This window comes from Marmota monax, unplaced genomic scaffold (assembly GCF_021218885.2).
Source record: "Marmota monax isolate L192 unplaced genomic scaffold, Marmota_monax_Labrador192_F-V1.1 WCK01_AAM20220418_F8-fsc00030, whole genome shotgun sequence".
Classification (NCBI taxonomy): domain Eukaryota; kingdom Metazoa; phylum Chordata; class Mammalia; order Rodentia; family Sciuridae; genus Marmota; species Marmota monax.
This window is the reverse complement of record NW_026691988.1, coordinates 10,300,513-10,328,289: the sequence shown is the minus strand read 5'-3', so window position 1 is coordinate 10,328,289 and position 27,777 is coordinate 10,300,513. Positions and strand designations below refer to the sequence as shown.

Sequence of the window (27,777 nt, the reverse complement as noted above, 5' to 3'; positions counted from 1 at the left end):
CAAAGAGTGGGACAATGAATCTACCAAGGAAGTATGGAAAGATTGCTCATCAGTGTTGCTATCACACTTGATATTGATGTCATCCCAGTAGAGTTGGACTGGTCAGAACAATGCTATTACTTTCCCCAACCATCTTCAGCTGCTTTAATGCAAGTGGGAGTAGTGTATGCCCATGGTTTATTGTAAGCCAGCATTGGTATTTACCAGAAGAAAGAGGCAAGGAAGTTCCAAATCTTTGCAAGGCTGTGTTGAAATGTGGGATCATTAAATCCAGGTTCATCAAGGGAGGGACCAAGGAGGACAGAAAGGCAATAGAAGGGAAAAGTGGGAGTGTGTGGACTTGAGGGCTTCAGGAAAAGAATTGCTAAGTGGGAATATTTGAGCACATGATTTAGAAGTGGGAATCAGAGACAACTGCTGCAGTCACAGCTCATGGGGATAATAATCTCAAGAGTGATGCCAGAAGCCAGGTGTGGTGGGGGCACCTGTGGTCCCAGATGCTCAGGAATCTGAAGCAGGAGGATCACTTGATCCCAAGAGTTTAAGACCAGCTTGAGCAACTTAGCAAGGGGGGGGGAAAGTGATACTTAAGATGGGAAGAGGCATATTTTGGAGGACAGATATTTGTGGGTCTTCAATGGTTCATCTAGGAAATATTGTATTTGATGAGAATTTTAGGGATGTTGTTAGGGCCCAAAATGTAAGAAATGTATTTTGGGGGGTATCATTAAGCTTAACTTAAGATGATATTTATATTGATAAATCCTCTCTTTGTTCCTCACCTTTCCATATTGTTGCTATTTCTTCTTCTCCAGTTAAAAATTTTGCTCTTGTAGGCTGGCATTGTAGCTCACTGGTAGAGCACTTGCCCTGCATCAACAAGGATCTGGGTTTGATTCCCAGCACCACAAAAATTTGTTTGTTTGTTTATCATTATGAAAGTAATATTGTTTTGTTCTAGAATATAGGGACAAACTAATTATTTTTAAAAGTTTAAAAAAAGATAAAAACTCAGCTATCATTCTATTTGATTTCTATTAGCATTGTGTACACATTCTTCCAGACCCTTTTCTATCCATACACCATCACCACCCTGTCCACCTCTCATGCACAAATGTCTTAAACAGTGGGATCAAACCATCCATGTCCTTTGTAACCTATCTTTTAAAAGTGGTTTCTAAAGTAGGGAATTTGTAAAGCACCTATAGAAATGGATGCTGCTTGCCAATATTTTGGTACATTTCCTCCTAGGTTTTTCTATATATATTTTTCTATATATATATTTTCTGTATGGTTCACATTGTGTGTGTGTGTGTGTGTGTGTGTGTGTGTGATAACTTTACAGAGGTAGTTATTTATAATTTTTGTACATTATTTTGTACATCTCGGCAGGGGGTACTGGGGATTGAACCCAGCCCATCATTTTTTATTTTTTATTTTGAGACAAGGTCTCACCAAGTTGCTTAGGGCCTCATTAAGTTGTTGAGGATGATCTTAAACTTGTGATCCTCCTGCCTCAGCCTCCTGAGTTGCTGGGATTACAGATATGCACCACCACACTCAGCACCCAGCACTTTGTTTCATTTTTTATCCCTCTCCATCTTTTTCATTTTTCCTTCCCTTTGCATGTATTAAATAGTCCTGTGAAATTTGAGGATTAAAGCTGAGTGTGGTGGTGCACACCTGTAATCCCAGTGGCCTTGGAGGCTAAGGCAAGAGGACTGTAAATTCAAAGCCAGCCTCAGCAACTTAGCAAGGCTCTAAGCAACTCAGTGAAACCCTGTCTCTAAATAAAAATACAAAAAAAAGACTGGGATGTGGCTCAATGGTTGAGTGCCCCTGGGTTCAATCCCCAGTATTAAAAAAAAAAAAAAAAAAGGTTCAAAACTCACAGTACTTTCAAGAATGACAAATAAGAAGCATTCTGAGAAATTTTAATTTCATGCTCCCTCTCCTCTTCTCTGCTTCATAAATTCCAGACAGGTGGGCCACTTTACTGATCACCAACCATGCTTATTTTTATAAAGCACTTCACTGTTTTTAATATTATCTATTTATTTTAATTTTTATTATGCAAATATTTATAATTTTTAACATATTTTTACTTGTATTTGAACACAATACCTTTATTTATTTATTTATTTATTTATTTATTTTTAGGTGGTGCTGAGGATCAAACCCAGCACCTTGCATGTGCTAGGTGAGTGCTCTATCACTGAGCCACAGCCACAGCCCAAAATATTTATATTATTTTTATATTTGCAAGTCCTTATGGTCAGGTAAGTTACTAACTCCTAATTTCTGTGTGAGGAAACAGCCACAAACTTGCCTGTGGCCACACAGCTAACAAACAGCATGGGCAGACTCAGGTCCAGGACCTTGGTCACCAAGGTCATGTTCATTCAAGATTCTAATCACTGAAGGAGCAGTTTTTCTCAGACTGTTGATAATTGTTCCTCTGCTGGCCAGGTACCTTCCCCCATATTATGGATACTGATTTTTGTTTCCAGAATAAATAGAAATGATGCTGCTGAGTCTTACCAGACGTGACTATTTCTGCAGAGACAGGTTATTCTGATCACTATCCCCAAACCCTTCTTTCCTGGGTATATGACATATAAAGAAAAGTAAAAGTGAAGTGTGACTGAATCATTTGCTCTACGAGCACTTCATAAATTCACAGAGGAACATCATAAAGTACGTGTGACCACTTCTTTCTATGGTATGTCAAAAGCTCACCTGATGCTCCAAGAGGCACAAATAAGTCCACATGACCCCCTTCTTCTTTGGTGGCTACAAAGCTGCCTAATTTCTCCCAGAAGTCTCTCACTTCAGGCCTCAGTAAATTTTTAATACCAATTTTATAGCCTGAGGGGGACAAATCAAAATGTCATATTAGTTTGTGAAATTATCATGAACAGCAGTGTGCAAACACAGATTCAGAAAGCCAACATCTGCCCATAAGACCAAGATCTCCGGACTTCATGCTGCACCACGTTCAGGCCACTAAGATGCCACTGGACACCCCCATGGCAGAGTGTCCTTCACACTGTGGAACAACTGGACATGGTGTGCTTTGGCTTTGGGCTTTGCATTTCTGTCTCCACCTTGCAGCGGTGTGAGTCACCAGGCTCACACAGAGTTCACAGGGAATAGCCGGTCAAGTCCTGGGATCTTGCAACCAAGTTCCAAAGTCAAAATGCTTCCCACAATTATCAATCAACACATAAGTAGTTCAGAGCAGATGTAAGGCTCCCAGAGTCACCAAACATTAACTGCCACTCTCCTCTGCTTCACTTCCTGGGAAGTGATTCAGGGACTCACTACACCATTTTGTGAATTTCCTACCAGCTGGATCTTTGATCATCTTGTTCCCTCCTCCCTCAAATCACAAGGATGGAATATTTGATGACAGTAAATCCTTTTTTAGGTATAGGCAGGGGAGAATTCAAGTTCTATAAGGGAGAAAAGAAACTAGAAATTTACTTCTAAAACTCATCATTTCTCCCCAGCCCCTAAAAGGGTGACTGTTAGCCTAGCATGGTGGCACATGCTTATAATTCTAGCAATTTGAGAGGTTGAGGCAGGATAATATCAAGTTTGAGGTCAGCTCCAGGAACTCAATGAGACCCTGTCTCAAAATAAAAAATAAAAAGGGCTAGGTATGTACCTAAGTGATAGAACACCCCTGGGTTCAATCCCAAGTACCACACAAAAATATATATGTAGACATATTTAGATACATAGATATAGGTAGATAAATCGATAGAGACACCAATGGCCAAACATCACTCATCACTCAATATCAGAGCAATGCCAGTCAAAAACAATGAGGATGGGTATTATTCAAAAAAAGAAAAGAGCCAGGTGCAGTGGTACACTTTGGGAAGCTGAGGCAGGAGGATTGCGAATTCAAAGCCAGCCTCAGCAAAAGCAAGGCACTAAGCAACTAACTCAGTGAGACCCTGTCTCTAAATAAATATACAAAATAGGGCTGAGAATTTGGCTTAATTATCTAATGCCTCTGACTTCAATCCCTAGTACCGCCCCCACGACCCACCCTCCCCCCCCCAAAAAAGGAGAGGAAAGAACAAATTAAGGATTTAGAAAAACTGAAACACTTATGTCACATTGACAAAACAGCCATGGAAAACTATATGGGGATTTCTCCAGAAATTAAAAATAGAACTACCAGGTGTGGTGACACATGCCTGTAATCTCAGTGTCTCAGGAAGATGAATTAGAAGGATCATAAGTTCAAGATCAGCCTCAGCAATTTAACAAGACCATGTTTCAAAAAAATTCAAGGCTGTGGAGGCAGCTCGGTGGTAAAGTGGCCCTTGGGTTTACTTCCTAGCACCAAAACAAAAATAGAACTACCATGGGAGACCCAGCAATCACATCCAAAATAATTATGAGCAAAAACTCAGAGAGATATTTGCAGACCCCTATTCACAGCAGCCAAGATATGGAAGTAACAAATGGATGGACAAACTGATTCGCAAAATGGGGCATAAACATACAATGAAATATTATTCACTTTCAAAAGAAGGAAATCCTGTCACATGCTACAACATGGGATGAATCTTGAGGACATTATGCTAAGTGAAATACATCCGTCACAAAAAGACAAATGTGATTCCACTTGTAGGAGGAATCTAAAGTGCAGTAGAATGACGTTTGCCAGGGATTATGAGAAGGGAAGAGAATTAGTCACAATTGAAATTATTGTTGAGTAGACACAGAGTTTGAGTTGAGAACATGAAAAAGTTCTGGACAGCTATTTCGCAACAATGTGAGTATGCTCTTAAGCTAAAATCAACACTTCTTAGCAAATTGAAAATTAATATTAAAGTTATTCAGTGGACAAACACTGCATAAGTGCAAAGTTGTCTGGCTGTTCTTCACCAATCCCCAGTCCCACCTTGAAGTAAATTGATTTCTCTGCTATCTCCATCACTCAGGATTCCTATGCTCTGTGCCTTCCGCCCCTGCAGGGCTTTCCGCATGAGGTAGAGAAGGCTCTCCAAGGTCATGCCGCCGTGTTCACAGACCACAGAAATCACACCTGCCTTCACGCTGTCCACCACCATCTAGAAAACAAACACAGCTACAGGACCAGGGTCTGTTATTTTAGAATGTTTACTAATAGGAGAATTATAATGGATATATAATGTACTGTGACTGCTAAGGAGGTTTTTGTTTTTCGGAAATCATGGAAGGAAGAAGCTAAGTTTCCTTCTTAATTGATTCCCTTTAAAATTATTGTACTCCTTTTCTAATTACAAGAGGAGAAAATTAAGTGTACTTGCAACTCCATCACTCAGAGATACATGTTTTTAACAATTTAGGTTATTTTCGTTTAGTCTTTTTACCTTTGTATACTCTATGCACAAATATATGCATATGTATTTTAATTTATATTTAATATTAATATATATTTTTAAATATATTTATGTATTTTATATACTCATATATATTAAAATGTATATAAAATATATAAATATATCATATACATATATAACTTAAAAATGATAAAATCGAGATCATACAATACTGCAATGAACTTCTTGGATTTAAATTTTCCTTTTCACTATGAATTTTTGAATTATCAATATCAGTTTATAAATATTTCCCATTTAAATCAATGTTTAAAAATGCTGTTAATTCAATAGCCAAGCACTGTGATAAAGTTAATTCATAGTGTCAGACAGGTTGAGAAGTCATTAAAGCTGCTGCCTTTTCCAAAACCTCATGCCACGTTCTTGATTCAGTTCAACTGACCAGAGAACTACCATGTGGTTATGTTCCACTTTTTACTTAAACTCCCCAACATTCATAGTCAAATAAATAATTGTGCCATAGTCTTACGTAAAAGAGGACAAACAGGGAAATGGACTTGACCAACTTATTAGTGCACACAGATAAAATAGGCAATATTTTATTAACTACCACAAAGAAATCAAATCTGATTTGAGTCATTATCAGAAATATAGAAAATGTAGAGATTTTTGTGGACTAGGATGATATAGGCATACTTCTGAGATCGTAAACTATAGGTGGACCTTGAAAACAGGTGGCATTTGGAAGGTGGAAAGGGGTCATCAATGATCCTCTGTGCCAAAGGTACCTTTTTTTAGCATTAGGGGAACTACTTGTGGCACACACGCAGATCACAGCTCTGAACTTATTCTCTCATAGACCTGCTGAGCTCACCGGCTGACAATGATTAGAGCCACTTCCTCCATGCCCTAAAAAAGCAATTTCACATCTTCAAAACAGCCATTTTGTTACAAATAGGAACTTTCTGATAAACTTTCTAAATAGGCCAATGAATGTAGCCTGCTGAATGTGATCCTCTTCATCTCTTTGTGTGTATTAATACAAACACATCCATATATACAGATGCTCGTCAACTTACAGAGTTACGCCCCTACAAACCCACTGTAAGTTGAAAACATCCCACGTCAAAACTGCGTTTCATTTCATACCTCTAACCTACCAAGCATGCCCGTCCAACAACACAGCACACACAGCACACAGAGCCTGCTGTGATCCCCATCGCAGGGCTGACTGGTAGCTGTGGCTCCCTGCTGCTGCCACCTGGCATTGCCAGACAGGATCATACCATTTATGACCAGCCCCAGAAAAGATCAAGATTCAAAATTCAAAGACTGGTTTCTACTGAATGTCTCTGGCTTTCATGCCTTGCATGAGAAAGTCAAAAACTCATTAAGTCAAACTGTGATAAGTCTGAATACTAACGTATATCAAAAAAAAAAAAAGTGTGTCTTCTACATATTCATTTTTTTGTATTCATATTAAAATTTAAAATATAAGTTTATTATATATATAAAGCATATTTTAATTGATTGGTACCTTCATGGACTAGATCAAAGAATACGATTTCTCACATTCTTCTTCTGAGAGATGGTGGTTATGTAATATTATTAAAATCTTTGGGAATTCCAGAGAAGATCTTAAATAAGTCTTAATCATCATGCTGTTTTTTGGATTAAGTGCAACAGATTCATTTCAATAAGAATATTCTGAACACCTATTAAATGCAAGTCAGTTTGTCTACTGCTTTTTCAAAGTTAGTTTGATTTATGGTTACCTTTATTGTTTCCGGTTTTAAAAATGTTTGGGGTTTGTAAATTTACACTTAGATCAGGCAATTTTCCATTTAGGAGATGAATCATTTTCGTACACATCGTGGCCAAAACCTTGCTACACACCCTCTATGTAGGTGAAAAATGACCATTCAGGAAAGGGCTGGCCTCACAAGAGTCTGTACCTCATACGCAGGAATCCGAGATGATATTATGATGACATGTAGCTGGGAAGCATAGGAAGAGCTGTCATCATTTTGAGAAACTCCATGCCAGATTTTCTTTTTTGATAATAAAGGGTATGGATGACTTCCAGAAACATTGCTTCTGTAGTGAAAGAGAAGGGGTGAGTGAAGTACTGCTCTTCTCTTGACTTCTGGTAAGTAAGCGTCTGTGTCCTCTGAACTCCAGCTGCACTGCATGGGGCACCTGGCCTCTGTGTCTCAGACTCTCCCTGTGGCTTGGGGGACAGCAGCAGAGAAGAGTCACATCTTGGGCTGCTGGCAGAGCAGAGTCACATCTGTCCTCCTAGGCCTCCTCTTCCCCACATCTGGGATGTTAGAAAGGTCTTGAAACATTATGGCTTTTGTTGGGCCCTTAAAGTTAATGTGATGATATACTTAGGGGTTAAAACTGAGCAATCAAGAAATTTTAAATTTCCTTCTGAGACTTAGGGGTCTCTGAGTCTTGTCTCTATTTTCTCCACAGCCACCCCGACCCCAACATTACCCTATGACAAGTGCTTTAGAAGGTGCAGCCTACTGGAAGGGAGTTAGGTCACTGGGGTGTGTGCTTTTGAAGGAAATATTGGGATCCAGCCCCTTACTCTTTCTGCTTCCTAGCCTCCATGAGGCCAGCAGGCCTCCTCTGCCACTCACTGGCCATGATATACTGTGCTGACCACAGGCCCAATGCAGCACAGCCAAACAACCATGGAGCCATGAGCTCTGAACCCATGAGCCAAAAAATAAACCTTTCCTCCTCTTAAGTTTATTTATCTTGGGTATTTATTACAGCAACAGAAAGCTGACTAGTGTAGACCCCATTTAGATATGTTTGCTCCATCAAAAACACTTGTGGGAAAACATTATTTTTACTCAAAAACTTTATACAGAAAATGTACTACATCCACAATATAACCTCATTGCAAGGTTAAGAATATATCAAACGCAAGGTTTCAGTGTTACACATTTCCCTCTTCAGACAGCATTTTCAAGACTACTGTTCTGGAAAATGTAATAATTGTTTCCATAGATAGTTAATAGAATATGAACCATATAATTACTGAAGCTCCTTGCAGGTTATCTAAATTATTCCAGAATGGATTATTGGTTATATGGGTAACAGTAGATGGAAATGTGCTTACTGTTTGGGCAAAGCTTCTATTGATGCCAAAACAAGCTGTTTCTCAAAAGCTTCATGTAATCCCACTCGATCCCTCACCGTCTGGGAGAGATGTGGTTGGTATTTGGATTTTAACAATCTGGAGCAGCATGTTCCAGTCACCCAAGGGGGTCGAACTTTGAATAACTCCTCTGGAAAACAAACACCAGCAGGCTCAGCTGTTTACTTCAAGCTTCTTCCAGCCAAGTCGACATAGATAAAGGCATCAATAAAGCTATATCAGGGCAGTATTCCAGATGACAACAATTACAGCCATTTGCAAACACTCTTAGGTTTTCTCATCCTTACAGCACTGTGGCTGTGACTTATCAGTCATTTCAGGTCAAGAAAAAAAGCACAGAAGACAAGGAACTCTTCTTGTGGAGAGCAGGTCATCAATTTATAGACTTCCCATCCATTTCTGCCCTTTTTCTTGGTTCCAAGCAATTTCCCATTTGTTACAATCTCCCCAGAGGATGAGTCAGTGGGGGGAGGGGAGCGGGGAAAGGGAGAACTCAAATCTGTCTAGTTGAATCTATTTATTTATTTATATACCAGGATTGAACCCAGGGGTGCTTAACCACTGAGCCACATCCCCAGCCCTTTTTATATTTTATTTAGAGACAGGGTTTCCCTGAGTTGCTTAGGGCCTCACTAAATTGCTAAGGCTGGCTTTGAAGTCACAATCCTCCTGCCTCAACCTCCTGAGCCACTGGGATTATAGGCGTGCACCAACTATGACTAGCTAATTGCTTATTTTTAAAATAAGCAATTATGTGAAACTGGGGTTGTGGCTCAGTGGTAGAGCCCTTGCCTAGCATGTGTGAGGCACTGGGTTTGATCCCTCAGCACCACATAAAAATAAGATAAAGTATTGTGTCCACCTACAACTAAAATATATATGAGCAAACACACTGTACAGGCTAGAGGACTTAGCTAAAAATATGTCTTCATTCCTATTTTCTCTTTGCCCTTTTAAGAAACTTTTTTTACTGCCATTCCTTCTGCTTCCATTCCCATTTTTATTTCTCCTCTTTTATTTTATTTGTTTATTTTTATGGGTCCTGAGGATCAAACCCTGTACCTCACATGTACTAGGCAAGTGCTCTACCACTGAGCCACGACCCCGGCCTTTATTTCTCCTCTTTTAGCATCAATCCCAGCTCTTCCATCCTGAAGCTCTTCCTTGACTCTCAGTGTGTATATCTTTCTCCTCCTTGTTCTTGGTCTTAAAAACCTGACAGGAACAGTGATGGAGGTGCTGATTCTTGACTTTATATATTTCATCTAAAGTCTTTTGGTTTTTGTTACCCACTAACTTGAAATACACAATAAAGGAAAAAGAATTGGCCCTGAGCATACATGAGAGAAGACCCCGCAGGCTGTTCCAGAAAGACAGAGCTATCCTCCTCTGTAGGAATCAGTCTGTAAATCCATTTGTTTCTACAACACTTGAGTAAGACACAATGTTTTTAAATGCTACTCACTCTTGTGTAGAGCAATTTTCTCCCAAATTATTTTCCTTAGGCATTTTTCTCTCTGTCTCTCCTGAAGCTCCTCATCCTCTGCTTTGGGTTCATTCAGTGTCCCATAAATAGCAGCGGCCTCCCTGGGAGTTAGCCAATCTAGGTTGGACACACAAGCAATGTAATGGCGCTTCCAAGCCCCATACTCGTTGTCTGTTGGTGTATAGGGCAGAAACCATCCAAACTTAATACATTTGGGCATCCATAAGCAATCCTTCAAAAAATCATAAAAATAAAAAAAGAGAACAATGAGTTATAAAATTTTTAAAAAATAGTTTTCTAGCAATAACATTTTCAGGTATCCAGACAATATTTTTTGTTACATTTGAGATTTCTGGTATAATTGACTTGACATTTCAGCTTGACCCTGAGAAATAAGAAGCATACCTTACTCCATAGGAAAAATTCTTTGGTAGAAAAGAATATCTATATGACAGATGGATATATGTATTGGTCATATTTGTGACACTCTTCCAGTGTTCCCATTGCATTTGGTTACACTTAGAGTCATACAATTCAATTTCCTGCAATATCGTAGTGGTTTGTTCCAAACCAACCCTCCCACGAGAACACTTGTGATTGAACCATATGATATTGCAATATGCAACCATTTTTGACACATGCAAACAGCGAATTTCATGGGATTCAATCTAATCACTCATCTAGACAAAACATCATTTTTCAAAAACAATTATTTGAAGGCATTATAGAGCTATCAATGGAACAAGGGACTTGCCACCAAGACCTCAAGAGAGAGAAAACCAGACAGATACGCTTGATATTTGTCAGTACTTTTTACTTCAAGGCATTTTCTAGTTCTGAAGTAAATCTTAGTAGGCTAAGAAGCTGAGAAGAAAATTATGGCTGAAAGATTTAGAAGCTATAAAGAACTTTAGGGATTTTTATAAGAAAGAAAGAAGACAAGTAAAATTCAGGGCTCAGTAAAGGGAATAGCACTGGTAACCACCCCAGGCCTTCAGGAGAGACCCTTTCAGAAAAAATGATGCAAAATTAGACAACCTATCACAAGAATAAAAGCCAGCTTTGAAAGAGTTTGTTCTCTGATTGGATTTACATGATCCGTTCCCAGCCTAACCACATGCCAGAGGCAAAAGTAAATTCTCTTGGAGGAAAATAACATCATCTAGAGATTCAAATTATCACATCAATGTTTTATACTCAGTATCTAGTGCCTAAACAAAAATAACCAGAACATGGAAAAAGACAAGGATTGTTTGTTTCTTCTTTAGTTTTTAGTAACCATAGAGAGATCCTCTGGAGAGCCAAACATTGTAATTATGAAACTTTGAAAAATTACACCCTGTAATTAATATATCTGAAGATATAAATGGCCAAGTGGAAACTTTTGGCAATAGAAGTACATTGACATTCTAGAACTGAAAAATATAATAATTGAAATTTAAAACTCAGTGAATGAGGTTTAAGAGAAGATCAGATTCCAGCTAAAGAAATAATTAGTAAACTGAAAGATGGGTCAGAAAAAAAATCTGGATTTAAATGTGGAAAGCTAAAAGCATAGAACATGAATATAACAAAATATGGAACTTATAAAGCATGGTGAATCAGTTTAACATTAGTATCAGAATCCCAAGAGCAAAAGAGACATACCGGGGCAGAAGCAATATATGAAGAGACAACACACAGATGAAAAACACTAAATATGAGATTAAAAACTGCAAGGGCTGGGGATATAGTTCAGTTGGTAGAGTGCTTACCTCGAATGCACAAGGCACCACAAACAAACAAAAAACAACTCACTGCAAAATACTAATACAAAGCTGTATACATATAGGTACATCAACACACATATATACCCGGGTATATCAAAATATAATTGCTGAAAATAAAAGAGAAAGAAGTCTGATTGGCAGCTAGAGACAAGAGAAAAAAATATCTTTAAGGGAATAACAATAAAACCAGCTTCTCAAGAAAAAGTTGTGGAAGCCAGAAGACAATGGAACATTCTCAAAGTTCTATAAAAATTAACTGCCACCCTATGTGCATAATGATTACACGACCATTGTGATACTACATCAAGCACAAGAATGAGAATTTATTTTTCATTTATGCATGATGTGTCAAAATGCATTCCACTTTCATGTATAACTAATTAGAGAAAATAAAAATAAATTAACTGCCAAATTGGAATTCAAATTCCCAGTGAACAATATCCTCAAATATAAAGATAAAATAAATACTTGGTAGACAAACAAAAATTAAGAAAACTTTATCATCAGCAACAGACCTACACTAAAAAGGAATATTAAAGAAATTCAGAAAAACATGATCCTAAAAGGAGCTCAGAGATGTCAGAAGTTAGCAACAGAAAAAATAAATAGGTAGTTACATATAAATAAATATTGATTTTATAAAACAATAGTAATAAAGTTTTGTGAGGTATATTACCTATTATATATAGTTATATATATACATATATTGCAATATATATATTATATTATATTATATAGTTAGACACACACACATACACATACACACATAAAGTTTATATATACAGATGGCTCTCCATGGTATGGTTTGGATCTGGAAGTCTCCCAGAGTCTCATGGGTTGAAGGCTTGATCTCCAATCCAGCAATGTTTGGAGGTAGGACTCTGGGGAAATAATTGGATCATGAAGCCTCTGACATCAAGAATGGATTGATCTACTAGATTGATTCATGATTTGATGGCATCATTGAAAGATGGTAAACTGTAGTGAGTGGGGCCTACTTGGAGGAAGAGGTCATTGGAGGTGGTGCCTTGAAAGAGTGTATCTTGTCTCCTGCCCCTCTCCACCCTGTTTCCCAGCTGCCATGAGCGGATCAGCTTTCCTACACCATGCTCCTCTGACATGATGTTCTGCCTCAACCTCAGGCCTAAAACGATGGTGCTGGCCATTGGACTAGAACCTCTGGAACCATAAGCCAAAACTAATGTGTCCTCCTTTTAAATTTTTTCTCAGGTATTTTGTCCCTGCAATGAAAAACTGGCGAATACCAGGTTATTAGATACTATACATGACCTAGAGATGATTTAAAATAGGAGAATTATAGTGTATCTACTACACTACTATATCATCTTATATAAGTGACTTGGGCAGCCATGGATTTGGGTATCTGTGTGGAGAGAAGGATGTGCTGGAACCAATCCCCTGTGAACTCAAGGACAATTGTATGTTTGTTACACACACACACACACACACACACACATTATACTTGACAACAAAAGCACAGAACTGAGAAAGGGATCAATGAAATTAAAGAGTTCCAAGTTTCTTGCATTGTCTTGAAGTGGTAAAATAACAAAGGGTGCTTACTACAGTCTCTGTGGTAACTATGAAAGAACTTGTAACTTGCAGTCAAAAAATATTTAAAATATTAAGTTAAACCAAAGAAAGATGTAGAGAGGGAAAACACACAGAATAAACTAAAAAATAAATAGTAAGACGATGTATTTAAATCCAAATATTTCAGGATATATACAAATATAAACAAAATTAATACTTCAGTTTAAAATAAGAGGTTGCAGACGGGATGGAGCTCAGCAGTAGAGTGCTTTCCTAACATATGTGAGGCTCCCAGTACTGCAATCAATCCATCAAAAATTGTCAAACCGTAGAAAGAAAGAAATTGCTGCCACCATATTCTCTTCACAACATATACCTTCAGTGTAAGGACCTACAAAAGTTAAATGTCAAAAGACAAAAACAATACATTGTGCAAACACTACCCTGAATTCTGAAGAGATTGTTGAGGTTCTGTGAGCCCAGGGCTCATAGTGGGCTGTGCCTGTGACCTCTCCATCAAGAGCCAGTTAGTCTCAGAGACCAGAGTCTTGACACAAGCCCACCCTGGACATTTTGCATAATCTAAAGAGAGGAAATTATTGACTTGGATCTTAAGTATGTCTGCCATTACATTGCATTAAATCTTTTCACAGAAAAGGAAGAGACAAAATTTATGGCAGAAGATGTTGATTTTAAGCAGCTGCTGTGAACTGCCTTTAACCGCTGTTAGAGGATCTAGATTAATATTCTTCAACAGATATCAGCTGAAGAGGGATTTGCCGAAGACATGGTTGTGTGGCAATTTTCTAGAACTGAGTTATGGATAAAATAATATCAGATAAAAAACCAAAGCTTAAATTGCTTTTCATGGAGTATAATGAACTCCTCTAACAAGGTAAGGTGTTTTCTATACATTGAATATTTCAAGATTATTTAAAATTATGTGAAGTACTGGAATCATGTATATAGCCTTAGTTGCAAAACCAGTTGCTGTGCAGTGGCACATGCCTGTATCCCAGTGTCTCAGGAGGCTGAGACACAAGGATTGTGGGTTCAAAGTCAGCCTCAGCAAGGGCAAGGAACTAAGCCCCTCATTCAGATCCAGTCTCTAAATAAAATACAAAATAGGGCTGGGGATGTGGCTCAGTGGTTGAGTGCCCCTGAGTTCAATACCTAGTACCAAAAAAAAAAAAAAAACACCAAAAAAACAATTGCTGGATTTTGCTTGTCCTTATTATTTTCATTCAGGGTGACTCAGTTGTGTTACAGGCACCCTCTGCTCTTATCTTTGGGGAAGACAGCTAGCAAATTGTCTCATCACAGATCACAGCTGCCTTTGAGTTCTGTTACTAGGAAGTGACACAAACTAAACCTGTTCAGTTAAAAACTTCCAGGGCCAGCTGACTTGGGCTGCTGCACACAGGTCTTTTGGGTTCAGAAAAGAGAAGACATATAGAGAAATGAAGCGTGGTAACACAGTCGAGAAGTCCACCCTGGCCACTTGCGTCCTTTCTGAAAACCAGTCTTGGACACACCTAAAAAGAAAGATGCAGAAATTTAGTTCAGAACCTTGATATCTAAAATTGACTAAAAATCTATATAATCTTTCTCCCAGGTTCTGCCTATAAAAATTAAGGTTTTGGGGCTGGGGTTGTGGCTCAGTGGCAGAATACTTGCCTCACACTTGTGAGGTACTAGGTTCAATCCTTAACACCACATAAAAATAAACAAACAAAATAAAGATATTGTGTCCATCTGTAATTTTTTTTAAAAAGATTAAGGTTTTTGTCAGAGGATAGCTGTGTACTTCAGTGGTAGAGTGCTTGCCTAGCATGTTCAAGGCCCTAGGTTTGATTCCCAGCACCACAGTAAATAAACAAATAAATAGCATAAGGTTAGAATTTCCAAAATACCGTATCCACTTTCAATTATCCATTTTAAAGAGAAAGAGGGAGGACAAAAATATCTGAAATTCACAGGAACAAAAAAGTCTGAAATAAACTCACTTATTTAAACCATAAACCTGATTTCCCCCCTTTCCCCTTACCCCTAATTCAATGATCCAGAAAGTACTATTAGCTCTACGTCCAAAATAAAGCCCCCAGTCCAACTGCCTCTCTCCATCATTACTGCTGTCACTCTGGTCCAAGGCACCTGCACCTCTCTCCTGCACTGTGGCAACAGCTTCTAGATTGTTCTCCCAACGTCCACTCTGGTCTTCCTAGAGCCCATTCTCCTCCACACAGCAGCCCAAGAGATTCTTTAAAAAGGTATATTGGGTAATGTCACTCATGCAAGTAAAACCCTAAAATGACTTCCCAACACAATTAGAATCAAAACCTATAGCTGCTTCACACCTGCCACAATAGGAGGAGCAAAGCAAGAATGTCCACTCTGCCTACTTCAGTTCCCATTTACTGGAGGTCCCAGCCCATTCAATAAGGTAAGCGAGAAACAGAAGTAGAACTGTCTCAATTCATATGCCATGTACACAGAATCTACAAAACAACTATGAGAGACAGATAAGGAAACTGCAAACTAAGTTGTTGACAACTTCTTATTTTTAGCATCTCCTTTTTCATTCCTGATATTGATTATTTATGTTCTCTTTTCAAAACAAGCTCTTGCTAAAAGTTTATAAATTATATTACTTTTCTAAAAAATAGCTTTTGTTTTCATTAATTTTCCTTGTTATCTGTCCATTGTCTATTTTATTGACTTTCACTCTTTTTCATTTCTTTCCTTCTGTTTATTTTGAGCATAATTTGCTATTTTTCTACTTTCTGCTGTCTGAAATTCAGGTCGGTAATTTTAAATCTCTTTATTCTTTTTTGATATAGTCATCCAAAATGATAAATTTCCCTCTAAGCTGTGCTTTATCTGCACCACACACCTTTAGATATGTTGAGTTTTCACCATCATTCAGTTTGAAATATTTTCTAATTTCCCTTGTGATTTCTTCTTTGACCACAAGTTATTTAGAAATGAGTGCAAATGCTACAATACTATCATGGTACTTAAAACATTCAACAATAATTCTTTCATGTGACATCTTTTCAGAATGATATATATCAGGTCTGTGCATTGCATTGCATTGTCTTCCACCTAAGCACAAATGAGTCCTAAATGGGTACAAAATCCAAAGCCCCATCAGTGGCCTTCTTGAGGGCTGTACATGTCTTGACAAAAGAGGCATTCCGCAGCCCATGAAAGAAGCACAGCTGCACAGACCTATTGCCTCCAACTACATAAAACATATATATACAAATTCTTAATTCCTAATTGTCCATACTGGTGACCAACAGGTTCTACAGTCCCAAGACACCCAATAGGGGTCATGTTTGAATAACAATTGCTAGAGCAAGAAGGCTTGGAAGCAACCCAGGCAGCAGTAAATCAGGGGCTTTTTCTGGAACCCTTGTCTCCTCCAAATTCAGTGAAATTACAGACATCTCTGACTGGTCTCAAAGCTACTTAGAAACTTGCTAAAGAACCCACCAGAACTCTTTACCTCAGGACTTTGGGACTATGGAACCTTCTCCCACTGCTAAGTGACTATGCTGACCAGTGTTACTGGACACTAATGAACACAGATTAACTCATGGGAAGAGAACCTGGGACTGAACAAGCCTCATCTCTGACTTAAATTCCCATAGTGTGGCTTAAGCCTGAGTAAGCTTCATGTGAGAGGAAAATGGCATCTCTAATTAAGAAAAAATAAGACATTAGTTACTGTTGTAAACAAGTGGCTAAATACCCTGCAGATCTAGAGACAGTCAAAACCACTACTTTACCCAGACAACTGGCTTAAAGTGAATCCTCACCTACAACTCTCAAACCCTGGAAACAGCAGAGCTCACTAATGAAATAGTCCACCATCCAAAGGTCCACAATCCAGCATAATGGTGAAATGTTGATCACCACTCATAGTACTTGATGCTTAGCAGTCTGAACTCTAGTGGTACCACTAGTCCCAACACACTGTCTGAGACCAAGTTTTACCCAAACAGACCAGTTGGTGAACTAACTGTTGAGCCACATCTTAAAGAAAATGCCTCACTTTAAAAATAGTTGAAGAGTGCTCACTTTGGCAGCACATATACTAAAATTGGAACAATTTAGTATATGGAGAAGATTAGCATGGCCCCTACTGAAAGATGGCATGCAAATTCATGAAGTGTTCCATATTTTTCAAAGTTATGATGTTTACTGGTAAATGGATGGAGCTGGAGACTATCATGCTAAATGAAATAAGCCAATCCCCCAGAATCAAAGTTCTAATATTCTCTGTTATATGGATGCTAACACACAATAACAGGGGTGGGGAGGGAAGAATAGAAGTTCATTGGATTAGACAAATGGGAATGAAGGGAAAGGAGGGAGGTTGGGAATAGAAAAGACAGTAGACTGAATTAGACATAACTTTCCTATGTTCATATAAGAATACAGGATCATGGTAACTCTACATCAAGTACAACCACAAGAATGGGAAGTTATACTCCATGTATGTATAATTGAACAGAATACACTCTAGGGTCATATATAACTTCAAAGAATAATTTTTTTAATATTTATTTTTTAGTTGTAGTTGGACACAATACCTTTAAAATAAAAATAAATAAATTTTTATGTGGTGCTTAGGATCGAACCCAGGGCCTCGCACATGGGTGGTGAGCGCTTTAAGCACTGAGCCACGACCTCAGCCCCAAGAACGAATTTTTTAAAACCTAAAAAAAAAGTAGTTGAAGAATAGTTCTGCTTAAGCTCGCTTGATTTATGCTCAAAAGAGTTATAATAGTAGTTAGGCTGGGGTTGTAGCTCAGTGGTAGAGTGCTTGCCTAGCATGTGGAGGTGCTGGGTTCAATTCTCAGCTCCACAAATAAATAAATAAATAAATGTCCATTAACAACTAAAAAATATTTTTTAAAAAGAATTATAATAGTAGAACTACGCAGGGCTGGGTTTTGGCTCAGTGGTAGAGTGCTCACCTAGCATGTGGAAGGCCCTGGGTTCGATCCTCAGCACCACATAAAAATAAGTTATCAAAATAAAGGTATTGTGTACAACTAAAAAATAAATATTTAAAAATATAATAGAACTACTCTAAGTGATTAGACTATCTGGCAAGATTTTTTTTTAATTTGTATGAAACCTATTGTTATCCACAAATCCTGTATAATTTATCAACTGTGCCAAACTTGGATGAAGATCTCTATAAGCCTATCTCTTCATGTGTCTTTAGTTATTATAACTTGCATATAGTAAAAGTAAATTCTCTTTCTTTTGTCATGCTTGGTTTGACCTCAACAGATAGACAATTAGTATTGTTCCAATTGATATAAATCTGGACACTGACTTTGCTGTGCGTGCTTTTATGGTCACCCTCGTCTCTTCTCAGAAGTCACTCATGATTGGAAAACAGTAGCTCCTGAGTTTCTGGGGACTCATAAGTTAGGAAAAGGTCATCTGGTCATCTTGGAGGGGAGGCTATAGGCCTTGCATGATGGGCAAGGAGGCAGAAGTAGATGAGACTGAGGAGGGTACAAAAACTCCATTCCTATTTTAGATACAGATTAATCCCTGTTCCCCCCACCCCCACCCCAGGTGCTTTCCATAACTCTCTCAATGTTAGAGATGTCTTTCCCCACTGGACCCAGTTGTATGAGATATTATTGACAGCCCAATTGAGAACAGAAACATAAACCTGCTATAATTGAGTAACAGTTAATGCAAAGAAATACATTAAATGAAGATTCTAGGGGTTGCATTGAGAGGTACAGACCCAAATGGCCCCTTTTCATAAGCTTAGCAGAGCGTTTTACAGGAGATCTGAGTTCCAAGTTCCAACAACTACTGAGTTCCAAGATTCCTGTTTTAATAGGGCAGATATAAATGTGTGTGTGTATGTGTGTGCGCGCGCATCTGATGATGGGTACACTCTCTCTCTCCCCCTTGACTCTATCAACCCTGGATCATGCAGCCCATCTCCACATTGCCTAAGCCGTGGGATCGTGTAAGTTGAAGAGATTGTGTGTTTCTGTTTCTCTGTTCTTAATGATTTTCCCAATAAACCCTATTCTATGCATGCATCATGATGAACCATGTATTTCACTGTAACCCCTTTACATAGCAGAGGATGATTCTTGGTAAACATCAGGCACTCAATAAATATTTATTGAGTAAATTTGTGATAGGAAAAAATTGTTAAATCTTTCCCACCATCTGCTAGGAAAAATCCAGTGTTGGAAAATTTGTGTCCTAGATTTTTTTTTTTTTTTTGGTGCAAAATTATAGAATGGAGAGAATCCTGCATGCTTAATCCTACATGATTAATTTACAATGGAAAGGAGAGATAGGCATCTTAATGGACAGATAGAGTTGAGGACTAGGAGTCTACCAGGTCCTTCTGCAGACTTGCAAATAATCTCTCCAATTTTAGCCCCCAATTCCCAATTTCTGTCAGGAGTTTGTACAGTGAACTGGCTTCTCATTCATTCTCTCTCTGTGAGTGTTAAGTGTGATGTGCTTTCTGTTATTCTGTTGTTCACGGTTTCTCCATTCAATCTCTGCTTGCACATTTTTGATTTGTTACAGACATCTTTTAGTTTCATCCATTTTGTGTTTCTTGTTCTTTATCGTTTGAGGGTGATTTTTCAAGAGAAAGAGAGCATAGAAATGGCTTTACATTCTCAATTTAAAACTGGAACTCAAGATTTTTAACAGAGTTGGAATTCAAAGCAAAGGCATTTCACTCAGATTTTCTTGCAAATTTTATTTTAGATGGGTCCTGTTGGAAGAAATCTATTTCTTTTCCCTTTTAAATGGCAATCTCTGATACAAGACTAAATTTCTTCCCTACTGGAACTAAGTGAAGACACATATTATGTGGTTCATTTAATCCTAACTTTGATATCCAGGCTGGCCACATTCTGAGATGCCAATCATTTCTCCTGATTGGATTACAGCTGTAAATCTGCAAGTTACAGAAAAAAAAAAGAAAGAAAGAAACACAAGCCTGCTGTGCATGGGTCAGCGATAGGGTACGCTCAGCCTGGAGAGGGCTGAATGAAAACCAATGGTCATTTAACAACTGGCCTGTCCTCCTCAAAACTGTCAAATAAGAAAAAATGAGGAAAACCTGAGCAGTTGCTCCACATTGAACATGGACACTGAGTACAATAGGTCACCCTGGAGTGGATTCTGGACCAAAAAGGAAAGGATGCTAAAGTAGGACATTGTTGGAGCCATAGGGAACATTGGACTCAGGGGCATGGGTAGGATGTTAGCAACGTACAGTATTATAGCTGCCCGTACTTTGACTTTTCCTTGTTTGTTAGGAAACTCATATTGACAGGCTTGGGGGTTAATGAGTACCATGTAATCTCAAATGATTCAGGGTAATAAGGCAAAAATGGTAAGATGTTAATTATTCAACTATAAACTATTAAAGTTTAATTAAATGGAGGAATCCAGGTGGAAAGGGTGAAGAAGTTATTTGTACTCATCTTGCAACATTTCTGTACATTATAAATTATGCAAAATATGATTTTTTAAAAAAGCTGTCTGCTCCAGTTCCCAAATATTGCTGGTATATGTTGTATATGCCTACTCCTCTGACATTGTTTGAAGTCACTGTTCCTTCCTGATCCCTGTCCTTGTAGCCTAGTTACATTTGAGATAAAACAGAGTGACTTTTTAAAAAAACCTGTTGGCATGTCAGTCTGAGGAAAGTGTGTGGGTCTGTGTGTGTGTAACCAGGAGAGCCAGAGTAGAGTTGTGCCTGTGCTAATAGTACATGGTATTTACAAAGAGAAGTATCACTTGGTGATCTTCTCAGTATTAATCACAAATCACATGTATAACTGCAATTTCCTTAGAAATTAACACTCAAGCTGAAAAAGATTGTGACATCACCAGGAACAGTTAATCTCCAAAGCACAACTGTCCCAACTCATTGTCTGGTAGGCTTCAGAATCTTTTTTTTTTTAAGGCTTTGACACAACATTTACTTTCATTTTCTTTGGAATTATAAAACAGATTAGTAAAATAAGATTAAAAACACAAAAGCTTCCAGCCACATTTCCGGGAAGGATCTCAGTATCTTTAGAATTCTCATCTCCAGGGCTGGCAGTGTTGCTAAGTAGTAGAGTGCTTGCCTAGCACGCATGAGGCCTTGAGTTCAATCCTCAGTGCACCCATGCGGGTATGTGCATACACACACACACACACACACACAAAAACACACACATCATTTCCACCCACCCCCTTCCCTCCTCACAGAATCGACTGTTCCATCCCAGGAGGGCAAAAGAGAAGAACTGAATATGAATTATTATAAAGTAAACCTCAATTATACATGTTTTCTATTTGTTGCTAGTTTGCACTGCTGCAAGAACACATTCAAGGATAATGAATCTTAAGCAAAAAAAAATAGAAAATGCTTCAGTTACATTTTTTTAAAAAAATCAGTGCATGAGCAGCAGAACCAGGGTAGTTTGCAGTAATGGCATTGCGGCTTATCACATTTTAGTTAATGTTGCAAAGTAAGAAATCCATGAAGAGAAATAACAATATGTAAGGAGAAAATGAACAAAATGTGCTTTGCTCATTTCTGCAACAAGGATAGTTTCGTTTAAATAATTCATGACCAGGCCTTTTCAGTGTAGCACTGAATGTACAATGTGTACTTTCAAAAATAACAGAGCTTAGTAATATGAGGCTTGAATTTAATTCTCTGCTCTTAAATTTCTGATAAGAAGTGGAAAGGAGCAGCCAGAAATGTGAAGAAAATGTGCAGGAGAGCAGGGTGGAGAGGTGGCCTGTAAGGGTGAATGGCTTTGGCAGAGGTCCCAGTTTTCTAGTTGCCTAGGTAGCCCCTCTTAGTCTTGTCTAGTGGCCTCTTACAATCACTGTGTGGCATGTCTGGAGTGCAGTTCATGTCTGTTTCAATCCCTACTGCACTTCTCAAGAGGCCTCCAGGAGATTACCCGGGGCCCATGGAGCATCCACAACTAGAACCATTGGGATCTGAGTAACTCCAGAGTTGCATGGAAAAGGAAGATGAGTCAGCAGTGTGACAAGTATCAACCGTCATACAAATGTGCCTGTGGATCCAACAACCCATCTTGTGGGAGTTTTTCCTGAAACAATGGTTAAGGGTATGTCTAAGGATTTAGCTAAAAGTTGTTCCTCTGTGTGTTTTTATAGAGCAAAAGCCAGGGGGAAACATACTAAATGTCTAAGTTACTGTATATCTACAAAACCTAATAAATCTTTCTGGAAATCAGTAGACTGAGCCAAAAGGAGAATCTATGCACTAATTTCAAACACTCAGAAGTTCTAGAGATTATAACAAGGACACTTTAAAGCATAATAATAATCTTTTCAAAATGAAACATAAATCTGCAAGTTACAGAAATAAAAAAGGAATATAAGTTAAAACAGTGAGAGGGAGTTGGAATTGAGATATTCACAAAAGAGTTGAGCCCTTGAACTTTCCCTCAGACGCTCCTAGACCCCGGGGGGGGGGGGGAGCAAGAAGAAAGGAAGGCCTGGGGGAATAAGGCCCTGCACCCCACAAGGATGCAAGGTCCAAATGAACATTTCCTGATGTTAGAGACCACAAACTACTATAAAAACATAAGCTGGTGAGAAAATGAAAAACGCCGCAATGCCATTACTGCAATATAGAAGACAATGCTAACTCCTCAGCAGGATGAAGGTAACTGGAATAATAGGGAGATCAGTTAGAAGCTTCTGTCTATAGCTAAACAATGCCCACTCTCTGTGGAGTTCCAGAGAGGGAGATGAAATGTGAGACAACTCCGACACTCCTACAATACAGGGCATATCCCCATGGAAGATAATCTCCAGCTAAAATACCATGAAGGAAGAACAGCAAATGAGACAAATAAAACTCTGCCACCTTGGGAACTGGAAGTAATAAAATAATCCAAATGAGACTTTAGCAAAACTATATTTAAAATATCCAAAGAGAAATCAAGGTAATAACAGAAGTAAATTTTTAGATGTCCATTTGGAAAAGAAAAAAAAAAGATATTTTAGAAGTAAAGCAAATATAGTATATCTAATGCTTGAAATAAAGAGAAAATTAAATAGATGAGTTGGAATAAAACACTTGAAACAGAGGAAATGAGAATCTTAAGCAGAATCTGGACTGTGGAATACTATAGCGTCCTTAAAAATGATGATGAAAATTTAAAACATTTAACTTGGTATCAAACACTGATATAGTATGGATCTGAAGTTCTCCAAAGGTCCATGTGTTAAAGGCTTTGTAACTCCAATGTGGTACTATCGGGAGGTGGGGGAACCTTTAGGAAGTAGAGCCTAATGGAAGTTAGATCACTGAGTGACTTCCTTCAAAGGGGATAGTGGGAACTCAGTCCCTTTCTCTGTCTCTTTGCTCCTTGGCCACCAGGAAGTCAGCAGTTTCCTCCACCAGGGGCCCCCACCAGGACTTGCTGCCTCACCACAGACTCAAAAGCAACAAGCAAACTGACTATGGAATGATACCTTCAAAACTGTGAGCCAAGATAAACCTTTCCTCTTTTTAAACTGATTATCTCAGGTATGTGTTACAGTAAAAACTGAATATCACATGTACTGTTGTCAATATGTGAGCTTCATGGAGCATACAAGCTTTCTAAATTTTCGGGCAGATTTGGCATACATAGGCATGTGTGTTTTTCTGGGGAGCAAATATATATATATATATATATATATATATATATATATATATATATATATATATATATATTAGTAGTTTGAATACTATTTTTCAAAGGAGTATGTGATACAAAATGGTTTAAGAGCTGAAATGTTATATGCATATTTGCTGTGATTTGGTTCATTGCTTAATTCACCAAACCAATATTGATTGGATTCCTTTTTATATTCTGGAGTTATAATGATGAGACAGAAAAAGATGAAAAGAACATTATGCAATTTCTGTCTTTATGGAGTCTACAATTTGATTAGAAAGACAGCATTAATAACTAAAAATTTAACAAAGAAATATGAATTATACCTGTAGTAAATCTTAGGACAAAACACACACACACACACACACACACACAGCGTTATGACCATATTTAATTGAAAAAACTAGCTGGGTAGAGAGGTGCAGCTGGCCAGAGAGGTGCAGAAGGGCTTCCCTGCAGGAGCTGAGTGGGTTAGCGGCAACTTGGAGAAGCGGGCAGTGGAGGTAGAAGAACTTTCTGTGCAGACAGAAGGTTCAAGGACACAGGCAACCTGGCACTACTGAGAAGCTGGAGAAAGGCAAATATGGCCGAAGCCCAGAGACTATGGAAACGAGGTAAGGAACACTGAAGAGCTGGGCTGGAGTCCATCCCTGCAGGGTCTGAGGTGCCATGTTAAGGCAAACAACTTTTACAGTTGTGACAAGGTCACAGTGCAGTGTTAGAAGACAATGCTAACTCCTCAGCAGGATGAAGGTAACCGGAATAACAGGGAGATCAGTTAGAAGCTTCTGTCTATAGCTAAACAATGGTAGCCTGAATGGATTTGAGAGATATTAGAGATAACTTGATAAGTGACTCTCAGGTTTCTGACTCTTGAAACTGGGTGCTTTGTGGTATCAGTTATTAAAACAAAGAAAATGGTCAGGTTTTACCTGAAATAATTATATATCCCCAAAAATGTTGGTTTCGAAATCTCTTTAAGACACCAAAAAAATTAATATCAGATAAGCAGTTGGATAATATGATTAAAAGCTCAAAGAGCATGTCCAGCCCAGAAATAAATTATCTGGTATAGAAATAAATTACTGGTATAGAAATCATAGGTCTGAATTAAACAGCCTAGAAAGAATGTAGAACGAAAAGGGATGCAAAGTTAAAACACACTGGAGGAATGCCCACATATAATGACTGAAGAACATTAAGAACATTCTGTGCAAAGATAATTGAGAGGTCCAAGAAGCAAGAAAACCAGTTGAGTGTTACATCATGAAAACTACAGCAAGACAATGTTTCAAGGAGTGGATACTTGGTACTACTCCATACTGCAGAGAGATTGACAAAAATAAGAACTTTAAAAGGGGTGGGGGTTGGGTTTAGCCACATGGACTCAAAGTGCAAACCAGTTTAGGATGGGTAAAGAGTGAGTTGGAACCATCACTAGGGTCAGTCAGCACAGGTGACTCTTGAGCAGGGTTATGACTTGTAGACTATCTCCATGTTTTTCTATCTCTAGTTTTTGCAAAATTTCTTTGGAATGCAACCACATCTCTTCATTGACATGTTGTCTATGGCTGGCTCACAGTATCAGTAGAACTGAGTAAGTTGCAACAGAGATGATTTGGCCCACAAAGGCTAAGATATCTGTAGTTTTGATATCCTTTATCTGAAACGCTTAGGAACAGGAGTGTTTTGAAATTTTGATTTTCAGGTTTTAGAATGTTTGCATAAACATAATGGTCCAGGGTATGGGGCTTTACTTTAAACATAAAATGCATTTGTATTTCATAGATATATCCTATATACATATCCTGAAGGTTATTTCATACAGTATTTTAAATGATTTTGTACATGAAACAAAGTTTCATGGCTTCATGTAAAATTCCAATTTTCCACTTGCTGTGTCATCTTGGTGCTCAGAAACTTTGAATTTTGGAGAATTTATGGGTTTGAATTTTCAGATGAGGGATACTTAACCTGTAATATATGATCCTTTACAGAATTTGCTTACCCCTATTTGAGAAAGATTTAGAGGGAGGAAAGAGAGTAGAGGGGGTACAAGCTAATTTTCATGATTATATCTTGTTTTCTAGATTTGACTTCTTGAACCATGTCTTTTATGTACAAAATTGGATTTGAAAAATACAATCTCAAAACTTCAAAAGCAAGGAGCTGGGGTTATGGCTCAGAGGTAGAGCATTTGCCTAGCGTACATGGGGCACTGGGTTTGATTAATATCAGATAAGCAGTTGGATAATATGATTAAAAGCTCAAAGAGCATGTCCAGCCCAGAAATAAATTATCTGATTACTGGTATAGAAATCATAGGTCTGAATTAAACAGCCTAGAAAGAATGTAGAACGAAAAGGGATGCAAAGTTAAAACACACTGGAGGAATGCCCACATGTAATGACTGAAGAACATTAAGAACATTCTGTGCAATGTGTCCATTTATAGCTAAAAATTGTGTCCATTTATAGCTAAAAAATAAATATTTTTAAAAATTCAAAATCAAAATTAAGCAGATAAAATTGTGTATCAATTTAGTCATATAGCCACAGATAGAAATTATTTCAATTTTTAATGTGGTATATTTTAAGGATGAAAGGAACTGAAAAAAACATTTTAACAGGTTTCAATGACTGTGTTGTGTATATGGTGATGGTTTTGTTATTCTGGGAGTGTTGGGCATGCATTGTTATGGAACAAAGAAAAATGGGTAATTATATTGGTGTCCCAAGATTTCCTATGTGAGAGAAAGTAGATACAGATGCAATATAAAAAGTGTTAAGTAAAGACTGTCAACTTGAATTTGAATGGTAAATATGGATCTGAACTCACGATGCATTGGGACTTTTTAAGAGTTATTTTCTAGTTCTGTCTTTTGAAAATGCTTAGAAAGTATGTGTAACCTAGATAGTTAGGTGTGCACTTAAACCATACTTCACTCTAAATATCATTTCCCACCCAAATATACCAGGGCTCCTTGAATAAATGTTGATCTTAAGTCTGGGACAAAGAAGAACAAGATGAGCCTGGAATTTCTTGTCATACTGGAAAGAAAAGAAAATAATTTGCCAAGATGGATCAAAAGTATTCAAGTTTTCTTGAAGAGGCTCCAGAGCCAAGGATAGAGCAATTTGAACCACAATAATAAAAAGAACTGAATTGGATTAAGTCATATCAAATTACTTAAATTCATAATAAAAATACTTAAGTTCATAATACTACAAAGAACTCAATGATCAATTATGGAGGATGACGAAAAACCAAATTATTGTTTAGAAGACTGGCAAATAATACCAACATATGCCTTCGATTTATAAACAATACCTCAAGAGAGAGCAAATCTGTAATGTCAGGATGCTTCTATTCCAACTAGTGAACACAAAATGAATGACATACTAGGAAGTCAACATTCTGCAACTTCTAATGAATAATGGACCTGTATAAAAGAATGGCAGCCGATAGCCCTCCAAGAAACACCAGGAAAACAAGCCATGGAAGGAAGGAGGAACTTAACACCGCTGATCAGGTGTTCTTATCATAAAGTCAAACCTGATCAGGCCCAAACTACCAAATTTGAGGAAATAGAACCCAGGAGGGTACGGTCAGCAAAGTGAAGACTATGGGAAGCTCTAGGAAACTTATACATTAAAAGAAATTTAGGAGCCACAGTGATCAATTGCAATGTATGCTGCTTGAGTTCTGATTTGAACAAATCATTTTT

At 38.0% G+C, this 27,777-nt stretch overlaps 1 protein-coding gene and 1 pseudogene across 4 annotated transcripts in view; one reads left to right on the top strand and one right to left on the bottom strand.

Annotated features, from left to right (window-relative positions):
• The window catches only part of Ect2l (epithelial cell transforming 2 like), a 94,761-nt gene that overhangs the window by 34,054 nt on the left and 32,930 nt on the right, over positions 1-27,777 (bottom strand). For all 4 annotated transcript variants that reach the window (XM_046450357.2, XM_046450370.2, XM_046450380.2 and 1 more), the window contains exons 6-11: positions 14,699-14,861; positions 9,983-10,235; positions 8,479-8,647; positions 7,298-7,439; positions 4,925-5,093; positions 2,740-2,868 (exon numbers count right to left, since the gene is read on the bottom strand). In XM_046450357.2, the coding sequence (XP_046306313.1) occupies positions 2,740-2,868; positions 4,925-5,093; positions 7,298-7,439; positions 8,479-8,647; positions 9,983-10,235; positions 14,699-14,861 (1,025 nt within the window). The remainder of the gene's footprint in view (positions 1-2,739; positions 2,869-4,924; positions 5,094-7,297; positions 7,440-8,478; positions 8,648-9,982; positions 10,236-14,698; positions 14,862-27,777) is intronic.
• LOC124097002 (U6 spliceosomal RNA) lies at positions 17,405-17,518 on the top strand (annotated as a pseudogene).